The sequence below is a fragment of the Callorhinus ursinus genome, unplaced genomic scaffold (genome assembly GCF_003265705.2).
Source record: "Callorhinus ursinus isolate GAN/ISIS: 27379988/994484 unplaced genomic scaffold, GSC_fseal_2.0 scaffold66, whole genome shotgun sequence".
Taxonomy (NCBI): domain Eukaryota; kingdom Metazoa; phylum Chordata; class Mammalia; order Carnivora; family Otariidae; genus Callorhinus; species Callorhinus ursinus.
The window spans coordinates 2,458,053-2,480,950 of record NW_027397128.1 but is presented as its reverse complement, the minus strand read 5'-3'; the positions used below and the strand labels follow the sequence as shown (position 1 = coordinate 2,480,950).

General features: G+C 38.9%; 1 protein-coding gene across 8 annotated transcripts in view; it reads right to left on the bottom strand.

The window, feature by feature from the left end:
- HEPH (hephaestin) overlaps nt 1-22,898 on the bottom strand; it is an 86,528-nt gene that overhangs the window by 19,763 nt on the left and 43,867 nt on the right. For all 8 annotated transcript variants that reach the window (XM_073885827.1, XM_073885825.1, XM_073885829.1 and 5 more), the window contains 3 exons: nt 21,620-21,833; nt 19,524-19,663; nt 18,491-18,622 (listed from right to left, as the gene is read on the bottom strand). In XM_073885827.1, coding sequence (XP_073741928.1) covers nt 18,491-18,622; nt 19,524-19,663; nt 21,620-21,833 — 486 coding nt within the window. The remainder of the gene's footprint in view (nt 1-18,490; nt 18,623-19,523; nt 19,664-21,619; nt 21,834-22,898) is intronic.

Here is a 22,898-nt window from a genome sequence, read left to right as displayed (position 1 = left end):
AGAATATAATGAAGAAATTGTAACAACCCAGCAGGGCAAAAACCTGAACATGGCCATATAAAAAAAGTGTAGGAAGTATCTTACCTACATCATCCCTGTCTGGTGTAGTTGGTACCAAGGGGGAACACTCATGGGAGAAATGAAAAGAAGGTGGACCCCAGCAGCCCTCACCACCACCGCCAGGGAGTCTTTCTTGGCACTGGTCCCAGCTGACTGAGCTGCCTTGAATCCATGACCCTCTGCCACTTCTTCAAGCAAGAATCGTTACCACTCTGCCCCAACCCAAGAAGTTATAGCTTATATGCCCCCTCAAAGCTTATCTTGTGCCCCAAGGGGGAGCCCCTAAGGAGCCACTTCCCATCTTCCCTCCCCCAGTGAGTCACAGGTTATTTGCTTCCAGCTCCACAAGGAGTCATTGCTGCTGTATTTCCTCAGAGAAGGAGTTGCTACTGCTATACTCCCTTAGAAGGAGATACCACCACGGCATCCTCCCAAGAAGAAGCTGCTACCACTCCATGCTCCACACCCAGAAAAAAACTGCTGCCATTCTGCTTATTCCCTCTGAGGAAAGAACCTTCAATGTTGCATTTTCCAGAAGAAGGAGCCATTGTTTCTCTGCATTACCCCAGGAGGAGCTGCTAGTGCTCCACATACCCCACCAAGAAGAAGCTGCTTTAACTCCCCACCCAAAGAGCCACAGACATTCTGTCCCCCCACAAGGAGCCACCACTTCACTGTTCTCCCAAAGTAGAAGCCACTACTGCACTGATCCTCAACACAAGGAGCTGCTGTTGTTGAGCCCCCCAAAGTAGCCAGCTCTTCTATGGCTCCCTTACTCAGAAGGAACCATTGCTGCTCCATTCCACCCAGAAGTAGCTGCCACTTTTCACTTTCTTGATGGTATACTGTGAAGCACAAAAACTTAATTTTGAGGAAGTCCAGTTTATTTACTTATTATTTAGTCACGTGTGCTTTTAGTGTTGTATCTAAGAATCATTTTCTAACTCAAGGTCACAAATTTTTATGTTTTCTTTTAAAAGTTTTGTAGCTTTGGCTCTTATATTTAGGTGTTTGATCCATTTTGAGTTAGTTTTTCTTTATGGTGAGAGGTAGGGAGTCCAATTCCATTGTTTTTGCATGTTGATATCTACTATGTCTCAGCATCATTTGTTGAAAAAACTATTATTTCTCAATTAAATAGTCTTGAAAAAACTATTATTTCTCAATTAAATAGTCTTGGCACCCTTGTTAAAAATTAATTGACCATAAATATGAGGGTTTATTTCTGTACTCTCAATCCTATTCCATTAATCTATATATCTTTATGCCATTACCAAAAGTCTTGATTATTATAGCTTTATAGTAAGTTTTGAAACTGGTAAGTGTAACTTCTCCAACTTTGTTACTCTTTTTGAAGATTGTTTTTGCTATGTGATATCAATTCTTTCCAAACCTCTCTTTTTCAAGTCACTTTCTGTTCAAAATTTTAATGGCTCCCTTATACCCAAAGAATGAAGTCTAAACACTTCATCTAAACATCTAAGCCCTTTCTAACTCAGCCCTAGTTTATCTTGTAGCCTACTTCTTACTCTTCCTACTTCTGCACAAAGGACACTGGCCAAACTTAATTATTTACCTCTGAGCATATATCCCATACTTTCACAGCTCGGTGCTTTGATGATGTTATTCTCTTTACCTAATCCATCCTTCAACCTCTCCACTGAGTTTTAGGCTCTTTTTTCAACTGCCTACTTGACACTAAGCTGTTTAATTTCTATCTCAAACTCAACATATCAAAAATACATCTTTGACTTCTCTCTCAAATCTACTCTTCCTATCTCAGTAGTGAAACCAGTTGTTCAAGAAAAAAATCAGGAGTTATTTTTTATTCTTTCCCCCCATATCTCATATCCATCAGCATGTTCTGAGGGATCTACCTAAGAAATATATCCCCATCCATCCACTTCTATTTGTCTCCTCAGCTACTACCCTAGTATAGACCATCATCTTCTGTCACCTGTACAACCATAATAGATATCTAAATGGTCCCTCCCGTAACACATGTCCCACATAAACACAAATGAAATCTTTTAAAACATAAAGTAGACAATGCTACACCCTTGCAACAGCTTTCCATTACAATTACAATGAAATAAAAACTCCTTACTATGAATTGCAAGACATGACATAATATCTCTGATTTTTGTTCATCTCTCCAAATTCATTTCCTACTCTTATCCATAATGCTCAGTATGCTATAGCTATGCTGCCTCCTTTTTACTTCTCAAACACACTGAGATTATTCCTGTTTCAAGCTATTTACATTTGTGATTCAAGCTGTTCTGAAATTTTCTTAATATGGCTCATTCCTATTTATCATTCAAGTATCAGTCCAAACATCACTTTCTCAGAAGGGCCTGTTCTGACCATAGTAGCCAAGCTTTCACCTCTGTATCCAGAATACACAAAGAATTCTCGATTCAACAATATGAAAACAAAAACCCCATTCAAAATGGGAACATTTTTGAAATGATATTTCACTATTTTGAATTCTAAGGAGCAGGAAGATGGTGGCAGAGTAGGAGAATCCTAGGCTCACTTTGTCCCATGAATACAATAACTATGAAATCAACCTAAATACCCCAGACACTGACCTAAAGTCTGACAGAACAGAATTCACAACTAAAGGGAGAGGAGAGGCCACATCAAAGAAGGTGGGAAGTGTGGAAACATGGTTAAGGGGAAATTGGACCACAGCTGCTATGGAGGGGAGGAAGAAGAGTGAGAGAGAGAGGAGCATGTAGAGAATTCACAAGAATATTTCCCCAAAGCCATTGACTTGGAAAATGAGAGGGGCTGAATTTTGAGAGTTCTAACAATCACCAGACCTTAAAGCTTTAAAGGTCAGTGGGTTTGGCTGGGATAGAGTCTGGAGGGCACTGCGTTGTTCCTGGAGAGAAAGCAGGCAAACAATTCTGGGGCAGACAGCATGGAACCAGCTATCTGTAAAAGGCCTGGGGCACAGAGTGGGGAGATAATTTGGTCTTCTCAGAATGTGTCCCTGAGAGTCAATGTTCAGGGAGACACCTCTCCAGGAACAAAGGAGCTGGCCAGCACCATCTTCCTTCCCTACCCCTCAGTATAAACACAGAGACACCTGTGGGAAGCAACATAGCTTCAATACTAGCTGTCTAACTTGTTTACACCAAGGCCCGCCACCTGTATTCTTCCCCAAGAAGACCAACACAAACACCTGCCCACACCATGTCTCCTGACCAGAGAGTTTGCAGGGCCTCACTTCCTGTCAAGGTGGTGACAGGACTCATTTCACAAGCAGATCAGAGAACACCTAATTAAAACTCACCACATTCAGGCCAGAACCAAACACTACTCACAGCAGGCAAGGAAAACCTCTACAGACTGGCCTGAAGGAAAGAACAGCCAAAGCACAACAGCAGGGTGCATAAAGCACACACCAGAGACACTCCCTGTAGCACCAGGCAGTACATAACATCTTCTTCACAGGGACATTACTTTCAGAGGCAGGAGACATAATAGGCTTTTTGAAAACATAGAAGAAGGCAGACACAGACAAAACATGAAGAAAGAGGAATTTATCCCATATGAAAGAGAAAGATAGGCCACAGCCAGAGATCTAAGCAAAACAGATATAAGTAACATACCTGATAAAGAATTTAAAGCAGGGCGCCTGGGTGGCTCAGTTGGTTAAGCGACTGCCTTTGGCTCAGGTCATGATCCTGGAGTCCCTGAATCGAGTCCCGCATCGGGCTCCCTGCTCGACAGGGAGTCTGCTTCTCCCTTGACCCTCCCCCCTCTCATGTGCTCTCTCTCTCGCTCTCTCTCTCTCTCTCTCAAATAAATAAATAAAATCTTTAAAAAAAAAGAATTTAAAGCAATGTTTATAAGGGTACTCACTGGGCATGAGAAAAGAATAGAAGACATCAGTGAGACCCTTACCACAGAGATAGGAGGTAAAAAAAATCAATCAGAGATGAAGAGTACAATAAACAAGATTAGAAACACGTTTGATGCAATGAACAGCAGGCTAGAAAAAGCAGAGGAATGAATTTGTGACCTAGGAGACAAAATAATGGAAAGTAATGAAGCTGAACAAAAGAGAGAAAGGATTATGCAACAGGAGAATAAACTTAGGGAACTCAATGACTCCATCTAATGTGATAATATTCATATTACAGGAGTCCCACAAGGAGAAGAGAGAAAAGGGGGCAAAAAATTTATTTGAAGAAACAATGGCTGAAAACTTCCCTTATCTGGGGGAAAGAAATGACATCTAAATCCAAGAGGTGTAGAGAATGCCCATCAAAATCAACTAAAGCAGGACAACACCAAGACATACTGTAATTAACTTGGCAAAATACAGTGATAAATAAAAATTTTAAAAGCAGCAAGACAAAAGAAGTCCTTAACTTACAAGGGAAAACTCATAAGGAAAGCCAGAGATTTTTCAACAGAATCCTGGCAAGCCAGAAGAAGTGGCATGATATATTCAAAGTGATGAATGGGGAAAATCTTCAGCCAGGAATATTTTATGCAGCAAGGCTATCATTCAGAAGAGAAGGAGATTTGTATGTCTTCCTTGGAGAAATGTCTGTTCATGAAATGCTCAGCATCATTCAGCATCAGGGAAATACAAATCAAAACCACAATGAGATACCAGCTCACACCAGTCAGAATGTCTAAAATGAACAACTCAGGAAACAACAGATGTTGGCAAGGATGCAGAGAAAGGGGAACCCTCTTACACTGTTGGTGGGAATGCAAACTGGTGCAGCCACTCTGGAAAACAGTATGGAAGTTCCTCAAAAAGTTAAAAGTAGAAATATCCTATGATCCAGCAATCACACTACTAGGTATTTACCCAAAGAATGCAAAAATACTAATTTGAAGGGAAACATGCACCCTGATGTTTGTAGCAGAATTATCTATAACAGCCAAATTATGGAAAGAGCCCAGATGTGTATTGACAGATGAATGGATAAAGAAGATGTGGTATATATATACAATGGAGTATTACTCAGCCATCACAAAGAATGAAATCTTGCCATTTGCAATGATGTGGATGGAACTAGAGTGTATTACACTAAGTGAAATAAGTCAGAGAAAGAAAAATACCATATGATTTCACTCATATGTGGAATTTAAGAAACAAAACAGATGAAGGGCGCCTGGGTGGCTCAGTCATTAAGCATCTGCTTTCAGCTCAGGTCATGATCCCAGGGACCTGGGATCGAGCCCCGCATCAGGCTCCCTGCTCCACGGGAAGCCTCCTTCTCCCTCTCCCACTCCCTCTGCTTGTGTTCCCTCTCTCACTGTTTCTCTCTCTGTCAAATAAATAAATAAAATCTTAAAAAAAAACAGATGAACATAGGGGAAAGGAAGGAAAATAAAATAGATGAAAACAGAGAGGGAGGCAAACCATAAGAAACTCTTAACTATAGGAAACAAACTGAGGGTTGCTGGAGGGGAGGTGGCTGGGGATGGAGTAATTGGGTGATGGACATTAAGGAGGACACTTGAAGTAATGAGCACTGGGTGTTATATGCAACTGATAAATCACTAAATTTTACCTCTGAAACTAATAATACGGTAATGTTAATTAAATTAGATTTAAATTATAAAAAATTTGAAAAATAAAATTAAATGCAAAAAATAAAAAAAAGGAGAGAGAGTTTCCCAGACAAACAAAAACTAAAGAAGTTTATGATCACTAAATCACCCCTGGAAGAAATATTAAAGGGGATGCCTTGAATGCAAAGGAGAAACCAAAAGTGACAGCATAAAGGCAGGAAACACAAAAGCAGTAAAAATGAATATTTCTGTAAAAAAATCAGAGAAGGAACTGACACACACAAAAAGGATATAGAATATAATAGCATACACCTGAAATGTATGGAGGAGACGAGTAAAGAATGGGTTCAAACTTGAATGACCATCAACTTAATATAGACTATTTCCAGAAGAGGTTATATACAACATAATGGTAACCATATATCAAAAACCACTAATAAACATGCAAAGAATAAAGAGAAAAAATCCAAAAATATCACTAAATAAAAACAGCAAAACACAAAAAAGATAAAGACAAAAAAGGATCAGAGAACATCTCCAGAAACAACAAAAGAAGTAATAAAATGACAATAAATACATATCTATCAATAATTACTTTGAATGTAAATGCCTTAAAGATTCCAATCTAAGCATATAGGGTGTCAGAATGGATAAAAAAACACACCCATCTATATGCTGCCTACAAGAAATTCATTTTAGTTATAAAGACACCTAGAGATTGAAAGGGAGGGGATGGAGAAACACTTATCATGCAAATGAATAGTAAAAGAAACCAGGGGTATCAATACATCTATTGGACAAACTAAACTTGAAAGCAAAGATTGTAACAAGAGATGAAGAAGGGCAGTATATCATAATAAAGGGGATAATCCAACAAGAATATATAACAATTGTAAGTATTTAGGCACCCATCATGGGAGCATCCAAATGTATAAAACAATAACAAAAATAAAGGAACTAATTGATAATAATACAGTAACAGTAGGGGATTTTAACACCTCACTTACACCAGTGGAGAGATCATCTAAACAGAAAATGAACAAGGAAACAATGGATCTGAAGGACACTCTGGATCAAATGGACATAATAGATATACTCGAAACATTCCATCCTAAAACAGCAGAATACACATTATTTTCAAGTACACATGGAACATTCTCCAGGAAAGATCACATATTAGATCACAAATAAGGCCTCAACAAATACAAAAAGATTGAAGTCATACAATGCAACTTTTCTGACCATAATGCTATGAAACTAGAAGTCAACCACAAGAAAAAACCTGCAGGGGCACCTGGGTGGCTCAGTTGGTTGGGCGGCTGCCTTTGGCTCGGGTCATGATCCTGGGGTCCTGGGATCGAGCCCCATGTCCAGCTCCCTGCTCGGTGGAGAGCCTGCTTCTCCCTCTCCCTCTGCCTGCCACTCTGCCTACTTGTGCTCTCTCTCTATCTCTCTGTCAAATAAATAAATAAAATCTTTAAAAAATAAGGAAGAAAAAATCTGCAAAGACCACAACTACATGGAGGCTAAATAACATGTTACTAAACAATGAATGTGTAAACCAGGAAATCAAAGAATAAATTTTTAAAAAGATACATGGTAACAAATGAAAATGAAAACATGACAGTCCAAAAACTTTGGGATGCAGCAAAAGTGGTCCGAAGAGGGACCTAAGAGGTCCTAAGAGGGCTGTAACAACACAAGACTACCTCAAAAAGCAAGAAAATTTTCAAATAAACAACCTGACTTTGCACCTAAAAGAACTAGAAGAAGAATAAACAAAGCCTAAAGCCAGTAGAAGGGAGGATATAATAAAGATTAGAGCAGAAATAAATGATATAGAAGCTAAAAAAAACAAACAATAAAACAGATGAATGAAACCAGGTGGTGGTTCTTTGAAAAAATTAAAAAAAATTATAAACCACTATCCAGACTTACCAAAAATAAAAGACAAAAGAACCAAATATTTAAAATCACAAAGGAGAGAAAAAATAAAAACCAACACCACAGAAATACAAATAAATATAGGAAAATATTATGAAAGATTATATACCAACAAATTGGACAACCTGGAAGAATTAGATAAATTCCTAGAAATATATAAATTACAAATACTGAAACAGAAAGAAATAGAAAACTTAAACAGACTGATTACCAACAAATAAATTGAATCCATAATCAAAAAACACCTAACAGGGGGCTCCTGGCTGACTCAGTTGGTAGAGCATGCAACTGTTGATCTCAGGGTTGTACATTAGAGTACCACATTGGGTGTAGAGATTACTTAAAAATAAAATCTTAAAAAGAAAACAACTCCCAACAAACAAAAGTCAAAGACCAGATGGCTTCACAGGTAAATTCTACTGAACATGTAAAGAAGAGTTAATATATACTCTTCTGAAACTATTCCAAAAACTAGGAATGGAAGGAAAACTTCCAAATTAATTCTAAGATGCCAGCATTACCCTGATACCAAACCAGATAAAGACACTACTAAAAAAGAGAACTACAGGCCAATATCCCTGATGACCACAGATGCAAAAATCCTCAATAAAATACTAGCAAACTAAATCCAATAATACATTAAAAAAATCATTCAACACAATCAATTGGAATTACTCCTGGGTTACAAGTGTGGTTCAATATTTACAAATCAATTAATATAATTCATCACATTAATAAAAGAAATGATAAGAGCCATATGATCATTTCACTAAATGAAGAAAAGGCATTTGACAAAGTACAGTATCCATTCATGATAAAGACCCTCAGCAAAGTAGGGTTAGAGGGAACATACCTCAATATAATAAAGGCCATATATGAAAAACCCACAGCTAATATCATCCTCATTGTGGAAAAACTGAGAATTTTTCCTCTACAGTTAGGAACAAGATAGGGATGTCCACTCTCACCACCGTTATTTAACATAGTACTAAAACTCCTAGCCTCAGCAATCAGACAACAAAGAGTAATAACAGACACCCAAATCAGTAATGAAGAAATAAAACTTCCACTAGTTGCAGACTGCATGATAACTACATATAGAAAACCCAAGACTCCACCAAAAAAATGTCTAGAACTGATACATTTGGTAAACTCACAGGATTCAAAATCAAGGTACAGAAATCTGTTGCACAATGAAACGGCAGAAAGAGAAATTAAGGAATCAATCCCATTTCCAATTGCACCAAACCCCATAAGATACCTAGGAATAAATCTAACCAAAGAGGTAAAAGTCCATTACTCTGAAAACTATAGAACACTGATGAAAGAAATTGAAGATGACACAAAGGAATGGAAAGACATTATATGCTCATGTATTGCAAGAATAAATATTGTTGAAATATCACTACCCAAAACAATCTACACATTTTATGCAATCCCTATAAAAATATCACCAGTGTTTTTTACAGAGCTAAAACAACCAATCCTAAAATTTGTATGGAACCACCACAGACCCCAAACAGCCAAAGCAACCTTGAAAAAGAATAGCAAGGCTGGAGGCATCACAATGCCAGAATTCAAGTTATATTACAAAGCTGCAGTAATTCAAACAGTATGGTACTGGTACAAAATTAGGCACATTGTTCATTAGAACAAACTAGAAAACCCAGAAATGAAGCCATAACTGTTTGGGCAATTAACCTTTGACAAAGTAGGAAAGAATATACAGTGGCATAAAGAATGTCTTTTCCACAAATGGGAAAACTGGACAATAACATGAAAAAGAATGAAATTGGACCACTTACACCATACACAAAAATAAATTCAAAATAGATTAAAGACCTTAATGTGAGAGCTAAAACCATAAAAATTCTAGAATAGAGCAGAGCAAGTAACTTCTTCAATATTGGCTGTAGCAACTTCTTTCTAGATATATCTTTTCAGACAAGGAAAGCAAAAGGAAAAATAAACTTGTAGGACTTCATCAAAATAAAAAACTTCTGCACAGCAAAGAAAATAATCAACAAAACTAAAAGGCAACTTACTGAATGGGATAAGATATTGGCAAATGACAACTGATAAGTGGCTAGTTTCCAAAATATATAGAGAACTTATAAAACTCAACACCCAAAAACCAAATAATCCAATTAAAAATGAGTAGGAGAGTACTCACAAGATGGCGGAGGAGTGGGGGACTCCATTTCAACAGTCCCTTGAATTTAGCTAGATATCTACCAAGCCACTCTGAACACCCATGAAATAAGTCCGAGATACAAGATTATAGGTCTGGATCTCTACAGGGGCAAAAGATCATCAGTTGAGAGGTAGAAAAGACGGAGTTGGGATTGCTTGGACAGATGTCAGAGGATAAACAGAAGGGGGAGGGGACCGCCAGAAGCTAGCCTTTGCTAAGTAATACCCCAGTGCAAAAGCGGCCTGTGGCCTGGGGACCAGCGATAGCTTGGAGAGCTGTGGCCGAGGGACAGCAAGGGACTGATAACAGCGCTCAAACAGGACACAGGGGCTTAAGGGGCAAACGCTGGGATCGGGCAGTCACAGTGCTGCCAGCCACTGCCTGAGCCCAAACCCATGCCAGAGAGAACCCGGGGCTGACTGGAGTGCCACCGCCACCACAAGTGTCTGGGAGGACCCGACAAGGACCTGAGCCCGCGGAAACGGGGCTGGAAGCAGCCGCCGCCAGCGCCGCTACTGCCGCCATCACTGCCCATGCTCAAGAGGACCTAGTTTGGAATTGTGCCCACAGACCCGGGGGCCAGCCACAGCTCCCGCTGTGGCCTGGGCCCGCCCAGTCCGGGCTCGCTTGCGATGTTGGTGGCACAGGGGGCAGAGACAAGTGGGGCTGAGGTCCACAGCTGAGGTGATCACTGGGGGTGCGCACTGCCTGTCAGAGGCTGTGGTTTTCAGCAGCACTTAGAGAGCAGGAGACTGTGTTCTGGAAGATTCAGAGAGGAGCAGACTGTGGCTTCTCTCCTCTGGGGAGAGGTTTGGGTGCAGACATTTTCCTTTGCTCTCACCCTTTGAAAAGTTGCAAAAAGCCGCCAAAGAACAAAAGCCCAAAAACCCGGTTTCCACAGAGCCCAGGCCCTTGATAGGGGGCAGGGCAACTCCGCCCAAGCAGGATTGACGGAAAAATGTGGCAGGCCCCTCCCCCAGAAGACAAGCTGGAAAAACAAGAGGACAACAGCCCCAAGGTCCCCATAAAATTGTAAAACCCCAACACCAGGGGAAAATTAGTATATTAAGCTCCTGATGTTGCCTCACAGCCTGTGTATTTTTTAGATACAACTATTCTCCTTTCTTAGGCTTCTTCTGTTTTCTTTTTTTTCCTTACTTATCATTTCAACCAGATGTTTAATACAACATATTCCATAGTAACTTTTTAACTTGAACTTTTCCACACATTACTTTTTTCTTTATATATATATACATATAGATAGGTAGATGATAGATAGATAGATAGATAGATAGATAGATAGATAGATAGATGATAGATAGATAGATAGATAGATAGATGATAGATAGATAGATGATAGATAGATAGATAGATAGATAGATAGATAGATAGATAGATGATATAGATGTAGTCCTTTTTTCCCTACTCAATACTACCTGTATAATATATACCAGTTTTAATTTCCCTGTATCTCTGGGAAGTACGGTTCTCTAACAAAGAGAACAAAGTACACCCAGGAAGAGCTGAAACACTCTACTTGCCTGCATAGAGGAATTATAGCCACCTTCCCTGCACCCCGCTTTTACTTTCTCCTTTTTTTGTCAGCTTTTTTTGTGGGTTATGTTTGTTTGTTTGTTTGTTTTTTGTACTTTATAAATCTTATTATTGGGTTTCATTTTGGTTGGGGTTTTTTGGTGGTGGCTTCCGATTGCTCCAAATATTCCCAAGGTACACCTTGCCTGGATTGTGGTTAATATTTTCAACTGTAAATCACCTCAACCACAACTCAACAAAATGACTAGGAGGAGGAACTCCCAACAAAAGACCCAGACTATGGCCTCTCCCTCAGAACTAATAGATATCTATATAAGCAAGATGTCAGAAATAGACTTCAAGTTAATAGTTATGAAGATGATAGTTAGAATGGAGAAATAGATTAATGGCAACATAGAGTTTCTAAGGGCAGAAATTAAGCTGAACTGGCAAAACTTAATCAATGAGATCCAATCTAATCTAGACACTCTTAACAGTGAGGGTAAACGAGGCAGAAGAACGAAATAGTGATCTAGAACACAAACTGATAGAAAAGAAGGAAAACAAGGAGGCCTAGGAAAAACAGTTTAAAATCCATGAAAACAGAATGAGAGAAGTAAGTGACACCATGAAATGCTCCAATGTCAGAATTATTGGAATCCCTGAGGGGGTGGAGAGTGAGAGAGGACTAGAAGATAGATTTGAGCAAATCATAGCTGAGAACTTCCTTAATCTGGGGAATGAAACAAACATTCGTGTCCTAGAGGCAGAGAGAACCCCTCCCAAGATCAAGGAAAATACCCAGCATGTAATAGTAAAACTCACAAACCTTAGAACCAAGAAAACCATCTTAAGGGCAGTTAGGGGGAAGAGATTCCTTACGTACAGAGGGAGGAACATCGGAATAACGTCAGACCTATCCATAGAGACCTGGCAAGCCAGAAAGGGCTGGCAAGACATATTCAGGGTACTGAATGAGAAGAACATGCAGCCAAGAATACTTTATCTGGCAAGGCTGTCATTTAGAATAGATGGAGAGGTACAGAGCTTCCAGGACTTGCAGAAGCTGAAATAATATGTGACCACTAAGCCAGCCCTGCAAGAAATATTAAGGGGGGTTCTATAAAAGGAGAAAGACCCCAAGAGTGATATAGAAAGGAAATTTACAATCTGTAGAAACAAGTACTTCACAGGCAACATGATGAGAATAAATTCATATCTTTCAATAATCACTTTCAACATGAATGGCCTAATGCTCCCATAAAATGACACAGGGTTGCAGACTGGATAAAAAGACAGGACCCATCCATATACTGTCTATAAGAGACACATTTTGAACCTAAAGATACATCCAGGATGAAAGTGAAGGGATGGAGATCCATCGTCCATACCAATGGATATCAAAAGAAAGCTGGGGTAGCAATTTTCATATCAGTCAAATTAGATTTTAAGCCAAAGACTGTAGTTAGACACACAGAAGGACATTACATCATTCTTAAAGTGTCTATCCAACAAGAAGACCTAACAATTGTAAATATGCCCCCAACATGGGAGAAGCCAACTACATAAGCCAACTCTTAATGAAAATAAAGAGTCATATTGATAATAATACGTTAAATGTCGGAGACCTCAATACTGCACTCTCAGCAATAGACAGATCATCTAAGCAAAAAATCAACAAAGAAACAAGAGCTTTGAATGACACACTGGACCAGATGGACCTCATAGATATATACAAAATATTCCACCCTAAAACAACAGAATACTCATTTTTCTCGAGCTCACATGGAACTTTCTCCAGAATAGACCACATGCTGGGTCACAATACAGGTCTCAAACGATACCAAAAGACTGAGTTTATTCCCTGCATTTTCTCAGACCATAATGCTTTAAAACTGGAACTCAATCAGAAGAAAAAATTTGGCAAAAATTCAAACACTTGGAAGCTGAATGCCACTCTGCTTAAGAATGTTTCTGTCAACCAAGAAATCAAAGAAGAAGTTACACAATTCATGGAAACCAATGAGAAAGAAAACACATCGATCCAAAACCTATGGGATACTGCAAAGGCGGTCCTAAGGGGGAAATACATAGCCATCCAAGCCTCACTCAAAAAAAAAAATAGAAAAATTCTGAATTCACCAACTAACTCTATCTTAAAGAACTAGAGAAAAAGCAACAAGTGATGCCTAAGCCACGCATTAGAAGATAAGTAATTAATAATAGAGCATAGACCAATGAATTAGAAACCAGAAAAACAGTAGATCAGATCAAGGAAACCAGAAGCTGGTTCTTTGAAAGAATTAATAAGATCAATAAACCACTGGCCAGACTTATCCAAAAGAAAAGAGAAAGGACCCAAATTAATAAAATTATGAATGAAAGGGGAGAGATCACAACTAACACCAAGGAAAGAGAAACAATTATTAGAAATTATTATCAACAACTATATGCCAATAAACTGAACAACCTAGAAGAAATGGATGCCTTCCAGGAAAGCTATAAACTACCAAGACTGAAACAGGAAGAAATTGAGAACCTGAATAGACCAATAACCAGTTACAAGATTGAATCAGTGAGCAAAACCTCCCAAAAAACAAGAGTCCAGGGCCTGATGGATTCCCTGGGGAATTCTACCAAACATTCAAAGAAGAAATAATGCCTATTCTCCTGAAGCTGTTTCAAAAAATAGAAACAGAAGGAAAGTTTCCAGACTCATTCTGTGATGCCAGCACTACCTTGATCCCCAAACCAGGCAAAGATCCCATCAAAAAGGAGAATCTCAGAATGATATCCCTGATGAATATGGATTCCAAAATCCTCAACAAAATCCTAGCTAATAGCATCCAACAGTACATTAAAAGGATCATCCACCACGACCAAGTGGGATTTTTCCCTGGGATGCAAGGTTAGTTCAACATTCACAAATCAATCAATGTGATAGAATACACTGATTATAGGAGAGAGAAGAATGATATGGGCCTCTCAATTGCAGAAAAAGCATTTGACAAAATACAGCATCCTTTCCTGATTAAAACTCTTCAGAGTATAGGGATAGAGGGAACATTCCTCAATTTCATAAAATCCATCTATAGAAAACCCACAGTGAAAATAATTCTCAATGGGGAAAAGCTGAGAGCCTTTCCCTTAAGATCAAGAACACGACAAGGATACCCACTCTTGCCACTATTCTTCAACATAGTAGTAGAAGTCCTAGCAACAGCAATCAGACAACAAAAAGAAATAAAAAATATTCAAACTGACAAAGAGGAAGTCAAACTCTCTCTTTGCAGGTGACATACTTTATGTGGAAAACCCAAAAGACTCCTCCCCCAAACCACTAGGACTCATACAGCAATTCAGTAATGTGGAGGGATACAAAACCAATGCACAGAAATCAGTTGCTTTCTTATACACTGACAATGTAACTGTAGAAAGAGAAATTAGAGAATTGATTCCATTTACAATAGCACCAAAAACCATAAGATACCTTGGAAGAAAACTAACCAAAGAGGTAAAGGATCTATACTCCTATACTCTAGGAACTACAGAACACTCAGGAAAGAAATTGAAGAAGACACAAAAAGATGGAAAAACAATCTATTGTCATGGATCAGAAGTAGAAACATTGTTACAATGTCTATGCTGTCCAGAGCAATCTATACCTTCAACGCCATCCCGATCAAAATTCCAATGACATTTTTCAAAGTGCTGGAACAAACAATCTTAAAATTTGTATGGAATCAAAAAAGACCCCAAATTGCCAAGGAAATGTTGAAAAAGAAAAACGAAGCTGAGGGCACCACGTTGCCTGAATTCAAGCTATATTACAAAGCCGTGATCACCAAGACAGCATGGTACTGGCACAAAAACAGACATATAGACCAATGGAACAGAATAGAGAACCCAGATATGGACCTTCACCTCTATGGTCAAATAATCTTCAACAAAGCAGGAGAAAATATTCAATGGAAGAAAGACTGTCTCTTCAATAAATGGTGCTGGGAAAATTGGACAGTTATATACAGAAGAATGAAACTCGACCATTCTTTTACTCCATACACAAAGATAAACTCAAAATGGATGAAAGACCTCAATGTGAGACAGGAATCCATCAAAATCCTAGAGGAGAACATAGGCAGTAACCTCTTTGACATCGGCCAGAGCAACTTCTTTCAAGATACATCTCCAAAGGCAAGGGAAACAAAAGGGAAAATGAACTTTTGGGACTTAATCAAGATAAAAAGCTTCTGCGCAACAAAGGAAACAGTCAACAAAACAAAGAGGCAACACACAGAATGGGAGAAGATTTTTGCAAATGACACTACAGATGAAGGGCTGATATCCAAGATCTATAGGGAACTTCTCAAACTCAACACCCAAAAAACAAGTAATCAAGTCAAAAAATGGGCAGAAGACATGAACAGACACTTTGCAAAAGAAGACATACAAATGGCTAACAGACACATGAAAACATGTTCATCATCATTAGCCATCAGGGAAATTCAAATCAAAACCACATTGAGATACCACCTTACAGCAATTAGAAGGGCAAAAATTGACATGGCAAGAAACAACAAATTTTGGAGAGGTTGTGGAGAAAGGGGAACCCTCTTACACTGGTGGTGGGAATGCAAGTTAGTACAGCCACTTTGGAAAACAGTGTGGAGGTGCCTCAAAAAACTAAAAACAGAGCTACCCTATGACCCAGGAATTGCACTACTGGGTATTTACCCCAAAGACACAGATGTAGTAAAAAGAAAGGTCATATGCACCCCAATTTTCATAGCAGAAATGTCCGCAATAGCCAAACTGTGGAAAGAGCCAAGATGCCCTTCAACAGATGAATGGATAAAGAAGATGTGGTCCATATATACAATGAAATATTACTCAGCCATCAGAACGGATGAATACCCAACTTTTACATCAACATGGATGGGACTGGAGGAGATTATGCTAAGTGAAATAAGTCATGCAGAGAAAGTAAATTATCATAAGGTTTCACTTATTTGTGAAACATAAGGAATAGTATGGAGGACATTAGGAGAAGGAAGGGAAAAATGAAGGGGGGGAATCGGAGGGGTAGACAAACATGAGAGGCTATGGACTCTGAGAAACAAACTGAGGGTTTTAGAGGGGAAGGGGATCGGGGGATGGGTTAGCCGGGTGATGGGTATTAAGAAAGGCATGTATTCCATGGAGCCGTGATCACCAAGGGTGTTGGTCCATCACTGGTTGTTATTCAAAAATAATAAATCATGGAACACTCTGTCAAAATCTAATGATGTACTGTATGGTTACTAATGTAACATAATAAAATTAAATAAAAAAATAAAAATAAAAATGGGCAGAAGTCATGAATAGGCATTTTTCCAAAGAAGATATCTAGATAGCCAACAGACACATGAAGAGATCCTCATTATCATTTTTCAGGGAAATACAAGTCAAGTCTAAAATGAGATAGCACTTCACACCAGTCAGATTGGCTAAATTCAACAACAGAAGAAGCAGCAGGTGTTAGCAAGGATGTGAAGAATCTGGAATCCTCTTACACTGTTGGTGGGAATCCTAACTGGTGCAGTCAGTCTGGAAAACTGGAAAACAGTATGGAGGTTCCTCAAAAAGTTAATAGGGGGCACATGGGTGGCTCAGTTGGTTAAGCATCCAACTCTTGATTTTCGTCCTGGTCATGATCTCAGGGTTGTGAGATCCAGCCCCATGTTGGGCTCTGTGTTGGACATGGAGCCTGCTTAAGATTCTCTATCTATCTCTCCTTCTGTCCCTTCCTCCCTCTTTAAAACAAAACAAAAGTTAAAAAGTTAAAAATCGATCTACCCTATGATCCTGCAATTGCTCTATTATGTATTTACCCAAAGAATACAAAAACACTAATTCAACGGGATACATGCACTCTGATGTTTATAGCAGTATTATCTACAATAGCCAGATTATGGAAATAGCCCAAATGTGTATCACCTGATGAATGGATAAAGAAGATGTACACACACACACACACACACACACAGAGAGAGAGAGAGAGAGAGAGAGAGAGAGAGAATATTACTCAGCCATAAAAAAGAGTGAAATCTTGTCATTTGCAAAGTCATGAATGGAGCTAGAGAGCATTATGGTACATGAAATAAGTCATCCAAAGAAAGACAAATAGTATATTATTTCACTCATGTGGAATTTAGAAACAAATGAGCAAAGGGACAAAAAGAGAGGCAAACCGTGAAACAGACTCTTAACTATGGAAAACAAAGTGATGGCTCCCAGAGGGGAGGTGTGTGGGGAGGCGGGTTAAAAAGGTGATGGGGTTTATGAGTGTACTTGTCATGATGAGCACGGGGTGATATATGGAAGTGTTGAATCACTATAATGTACACCTGAAACTAACATTACATGGCATGTTAACTAACTGGAATAATTTTTTTAAGATTTTATTTATTTAAGATTTTATTTATTTATTTATTTATTTATTTATTTATTTATTTATTTATCAGAGAGAGAGCACAAGCAGGGAGAGCGGCAGGCAGAGGGAGAAGCAGGCTCCCCATGGAGCAAGGAGCCCAATGCGGGACTCTGTCCCAGGACCCTGGGATCATGACTGGAGCCAAAGGTAGCCAGTTAACAGACTGAGCCACCGAGGCATCCCAATTAACTGGAATTTAAATAAAAACTTAAAAAAGTAAACCTGGGGTGCCTGGGTTGCTGTTAGTGAAGCGTCTGCCTTTGGCTCAGGTCAAGATCCCATGGTTCTGGGATCAAGCCCCACATCAGACTCTCTGCTCAGTGGTTTGTCTGCTTCTCCCTCTGCCTCTGCCTGCTGCTCCCCCTGCTTGTGCTCTCTTTCTCAGTCTAATAAAATAAATAAAATCTTTAAAAAAGAAATCTGGCATGTATAGAATATATTATGTGCATTTACAATATCTTTTATATTTTGTGGTATCAACATTTCCAGTACAAGGCTCCACGTGTGGCCAGTATTAAGGATGTCTGGTCAAACTAAAGACCTAAGATATGTACCCTGTTCTGAGATTTAAAATGAGTATTTCATAGAGACAAATTCAGGCTGTGACTTTGTCCTGGTTAATACTCTTATTTAAGTTCTCAAAGAGCAATTAAAAAGAAAGAAAAAGGAGCAAGCCAGGGGACTGAAGCCGAAGTGCTACACAACCTTTGTCCCTTCAACTTTGTGTTCTCACTTACCAGGTGCAGCAGCCAGTGGCCAACCAGTGCTTGATTCTAGCACTCCATGGGCATGCACAGAGTAGGGGCGGCTGGCATTATTCTTGAACACCACAGTTAGGATATCACCAACCTCTCCTCTGAGAAGTGGACCTAATATATGCAAAAGAAGGGAAAGTCTCATTAGTGGAGTAGTGGAACAAGGATACTAAAGGCATTGAAGAAAAGGACATATATAGGAACGCCCTAGAATTAGGGGTTTCGGTCATTAAAATTAAAATCATGACTAGTTCCATTTTTTTTAATTCAGAAGCCCATAAACTGATACTGGTACCTACAGGATGAGGATACTTCAACAAGAAGATTCTACCTCCAATTATCCCTATTTTCCCACACCAAATCCCTATCATATATCTATTATCTATCTATCTATCTGTCTGTCTATCTATCATCTATCTACCTATCATCTGTCTTTCTATCTCTCTATCATCTATCTATCTATCATCTATCTATCTATCTATCTAATCTAGTATCACAAGGATCTAGATAATTAAGACTCTGTGGAATCACTGTCAGTAAGGACTGAGAGTTTGGCACAGAGTAAAAAAAGAAAAAAAAAACTGATGGGCCCCTGCAAGGGTCAATGGGTTTCTTCTGTGTGAGGACAAGAATGAGGAAACTCATTGGCCCCTACAAAAGTGAAGAAACTGCATCAACAATTAAACTGGGGTGCAAGGGTAATATGATTCCCTGTACAGTGTTTTTCTTACTCTTTGATGTTCTTAAGTTCCCCTGCCTTTAGTATTTTTAAAAAATCTGTCACTGTCAGAGATCCCTAGAGAGATTTCTGGAAAAATATGGCTCATGTTGCAGCAAAATTCATAAGTCCCCCCACTTTGATTGCTTATTTTTATGGCCAATTTTTAAGTTATGACTATAATTCCATTATATCATAAGTAAAAACTAGTAGAAAGAAATGAAGAAGACTTCCTGATATGACATAACCTTCCTAAGAGCAGCATAAACCTCTAGACCTTAGGAGGAACTCACTTACCTAATATTCCCAAGTGTTCTTCTGGTCCAGTCCTTGGCCGAGGGATCTTGAATGTACCATCAGTGTATTCTCTGAATACAGCTTTCTTGTATCTGGAACCCAGGAGCCCATTCTGGTTGCTCAGGAAGATGTGACCATAACTAGAGGAATCCAAAGAGTGGTATCAGCACCTGGGCTTGACCCCTCATTTTCAGGTATGACAAAGCTAAGTTAGACCCAACATCATATCACAGATAGAAGAGAAGACATGTTCCTTCTAATGTCAGATTTTCCACATTGGCTGTATAACTGCAATAAAGATGCCAGATTTAAATATCTATTTATGTTTCCTTGTTTATCATAATCCAGATTGTAATTTGCAAAACAATTACAATGACAAGAACACTGGAAGAAGAATCAGAAACTCTGGGCTTTAGCTCTATTCTTAGTGATGTCTCAGATGGAATTATTTTGACAAAAGGACAAGGTACAGGATGGAAGGAGAGCACTAACCGCTGCTGACGATGGAGAGCAAGGAATAGGAAGAGGTAAGGAGGAAATGGAATTTTACAGATTCCCCCTTATGGGATACTTTCCTGTTTACAAAGAACCGTATTATTTGTTTTATCATTTGACATTTCCAATAGGCTAATGAGATAGGTAGAAGGAGAATCAGTGGTCCAGAAGTGACAGGACTTATCTTCATCGATACTGTCAGCCAGAAAGGGAGCTAGCACTTGGATACAACTCTGCTGCTGCTTCTTTATTTCCTTCTAGTCAAGTTCTTTCAACTATGCCACATCACTTTATTTATTTTTTATTTAAATTCAATCAGCCAACATATAGTACATCCTTAGTTTCAGATGTAGAGTTCAATAATTCATCATATACCACATCACTTTAATGATGAGCAAACTAAGTCCCAGGGAAGAAAATTCACTTTCTCTAAGTTTCAGAAGAAGTTAGCAAGAAGACTTCAACAATCAACAACCAACATAAAAGACGGGAATTGCTAAAGAGTTGTGAGAGTACCAAAAATAAATTGTAGTGGAAATTGCTAAACTGTACTTCAGTTTCCAGTCTCCTCCCCTTCCTTTGTAGTAATAGAATCACCTAGATTTTAGCTGAGTACATGACCACGTAACCATGGATTATAGATTATATTTTCCAGGCTTTATTTTTTAGTATGGTTGACATACAATGTTACATTAGCTTCATATGTACAACACAATGATTTGATAAATGTATACATTTGTGCTATGTTCACCACAAGTGTAGCTACCATCTGCCCCAATACCTCTTTATTACAAAATTATTGACTACATTCCTTATGCTGTGCCTTATTTCCATGACTTATTTATTGCATAACTGGAAGCTTGTATATCCCACTCCACTTCATTCATTCTGCCCCACCCTCCAACCTCTCCAAGTCCTAGACTTTCTTGCAGCTAGGTACGGCCACATTAATAAGTTTAGGGTGATGGGTTATGAAAGAAAGTGATGTATATAACTTTTAGGTCATTACCTTACAGATACTGCTGCTTGCCCTGGACTGCTTTCCCCTTTTGTGATTGCTGGGAATGACTACAACTAGCATAGGCATCTTAGTTTCAGAGATGAAAGAAAGTATTATGGATGATTAGTTTACCTACTGGCCCTGGGCAGCTCATATTTATACTATTATTTGAGCAAGAAATAAAATTCTAACTCACTCAAACTACTCTATGTTGGATTTTTTCTGCTATACAGCTTAGCCTGTACCTTAGTGACATTTTGTCAAGTGACGGGTAAGCTTGGGGTATTCAGTCTTTTGAGTAAGACCTCTATAAAATCTAAATTTTGCTGTAGATGCTACTGGCAACCAGAGGAAAAGAGGCAAAGATTAAGAGCATCAAGTTATGGGTAAGGTCTTTTACTCCAGACCCACAGTATAGTAATATAGAAGAAGCACTGAGTTCCAGCTTATCTGCATCCTGGCACCTGTTCCAGATTTGCTGGTATCTTTATTAGGTTACTTTAGACAAGTGTCTCCTTTTCTCAGTATTTCAGTATTTTCCTCATCTGCAAAATGGTCCAGAGTCTCTGAAAGTGTGATCTTTTATTTTCTGAAACCTTACCTGTCCTTCTCAGACTGGTTGTGCCATTCCAGTTCCCAGCTCCTGTCAGGGCAATAGTCCCACTCCACCTCTTCTGCCATGATGTAGTAGATTCTTGCAGCTTGGTATCGTTGGTGATCATCGGCTTGACGGCCAGGACACTGGGAGACATTATAGACTGCTTTCATCCCTGATTCTCTATGGCTGCCTGCCTGGCAGTAAATTTCAAATATCCCTAAGGAAGGAACAGAGAGCAAAACCTGAATCTGAATATCCCTGTGTAGCACCTGGGGGATTTCCTGCCTTTTTCTAGGCATACTGTAGAGAGTGGGTAGTTTCAGATAAGGTTCTATGCTTTGGATAAAAGATTATTGCAAGTTTATTGAGAGCAGTGAGCACAGAGATTAACAGCTCTGGCTCCAAAGCTACATTGTTTAGGTTGAAAACTAAACTCTGCCATTAGGAAGGCCAACTCCTCCCTGTTAACCCAAGGCTTTCCCAGTTTTATCACTGGAAGTCTTTCCATATACCTGTGGAAACTGCTCAGTTCTGAGCAAACTGGGATAGTTGGTCACCCTACCTGACAACTTGTTAGCTATATGACCTTGAAGTAATTTTTAAGCCTCTGTATGTTTTAGTTCCCTCATGGTACAATGGGGATCATTTTATTTATTTCACTGGGTTGTTTTAGAATTAAACACAATAATATGTACACATTGCTTAGCATATTGCATAGAAAATTTTAATAAATTTATAAATAAGTAAATGGATCTGTAATAATTATTATTCCAAAAAAATGCATTGACCAGTTTTCTCTCTTTATTACCAAGTACCAAAGAAATAAAGGTGTGGTTAAATAGATTAAAAAAAGAAAACTTCTTGACTATCGGGATGCTTATATCAGAGGGCTTTGGAGTGGCTTTCCTTCAGTTTTTACAATAAAATGTTTGGATATCAGTCTTAAATATCAGGGTTGTGGAGCTGCCTAGAACTGCCTAGAGCCTCGGGTTTCTATGTCAAGGACATTAAGGCTCATAGAATGTTGATCAGGAGAAGTTGACTTTCTTAGAACATTTATTTTCATCATTCCTTCACTTGCTGCCCACTGCCTATCCCATCACTACAAACTTTTTTCTTGGCTTGTAAAGGCCTCTATGAACTAGCTCCAAACTATGACTCAGTCCCAAATTCAACCAGTGATCCAACTAAATTTGTCCCAGACATCCCTTATCACATATCTCATTTATATATTGGAATTTTCACTCATGTTGTTTCTCCCTTCCTGGAATGTACCTGTCCA